The 899-nt window shown below is 59.1% G+C and overlaps 1 protein-coding gene across 1 annotated transcript; it reads right to left on the bottom strand.

The window, feature by feature from the left end:
- Window positions 1-210: 210 nt before the first annotated feature.
- On the bottom strand, window positions 211-885 carry ETH_00037765 (uncharacterized protein; the record flags this gene model as incomplete). Its single annotated transcript, XM_013374915.1, has 1 exon — window positions 211-885. A coding segment is annotated over one exon (675 nt), but the record flags the coding sequence as incomplete, so codon positions are not given.
- Between the last annotated feature and the right edge of the window lie 14 nt (window positions 886-899).

Genomic DNA, 899 nt, shown 5'->3' with positions numbered 1-899 from the left:
CTGCTGCTGCTGCGGCTGCGGCCGCAGCAGCAGCAACCTGCATTACTTGCTGCTCTAACTGGAGCTGCTGCTGCAACTGCAGCAGCAACACATTTACCACCCGCTTCTTCAACTATTCCCGAGTCTGCAGCATAACCTTTATAACCTGCTGCTGCAGCACTTGCTGCTGCAGCGGTTGGCGCTGCTGTTGCTGCTGCTGCTGCTGCTGCATTAGTCGTAGAGGGGGCTGCCGCCACCCAGCGTCCACTGGGGCTGGTTTTCGTCGTCGCAGCCCCTGCTGCTGCTGCTGCTGCTGCTGCTGTCCATGGCGGTAGACCACTGGTTTGCTGCAGCAGCAGCAGCAGCAGCAAAGACACCCTTGAATCTTTTGGCTTCGGACAGCAGCGGGTAGTCCACAAAGGTGTGGGGCCGCGCAGCAGCAACTGCATGCAGCTGCTGCAGCAGCAGCGACACAACACAAATGTCAAGATCTCCAATTGCTTCTTGCTGCTCAATGAAGGGCCAAAACAACTGCAGATACGGCAGCACCTCAGCCCAACACTCGTGCTGCTGCTGCTGCTGCTGCTGCTGCTGCTGCTGGTCGAGGCTTTCTGAGGTGGCTTGGGCTTCGTCGGCGGGTTGTCTGGGCTGCTGAAGTTGTGTGTTGTTACCGGCCGGAGTTGCTGCTGCTGCTGCTGCTTCGGCGCCTTCGTGCTGCTGCTGCTGCTGCTGCTGCTGCTGCGGGGGCTGCCAGACGGCTGCAGCAGCAAGGGTGTGGCGGTGCTGCTGCAGCGCGAACCAGCGCACCCATTTGTCTTGTTGAGAATAATTTAATCTGTTTAAGACCCCAGAAGCTACGGTGTCTAGACAGATGAGCAGCACCTGCCGCAGCAAAACGCGAGTTTGCTGCGGCAGACACT

Source organism: Eimeria tenella, genomic scaffold, assembly GCF_000499545.2.
Source record: "Eimeria tenella Houghton genomic scaffold, Eth_scaff2385, whole genome shotgun sequence".
Taxonomy (NCBI): domain Eukaryota; phylum Apicomplexa; class Conoidasida; order Eucoccidiorida; family Eimeriidae; genus Eimeria; species Eimeria tenella.
This window is presented reverse-complemented; position numbering and strand designations above follow the sequence as displayed.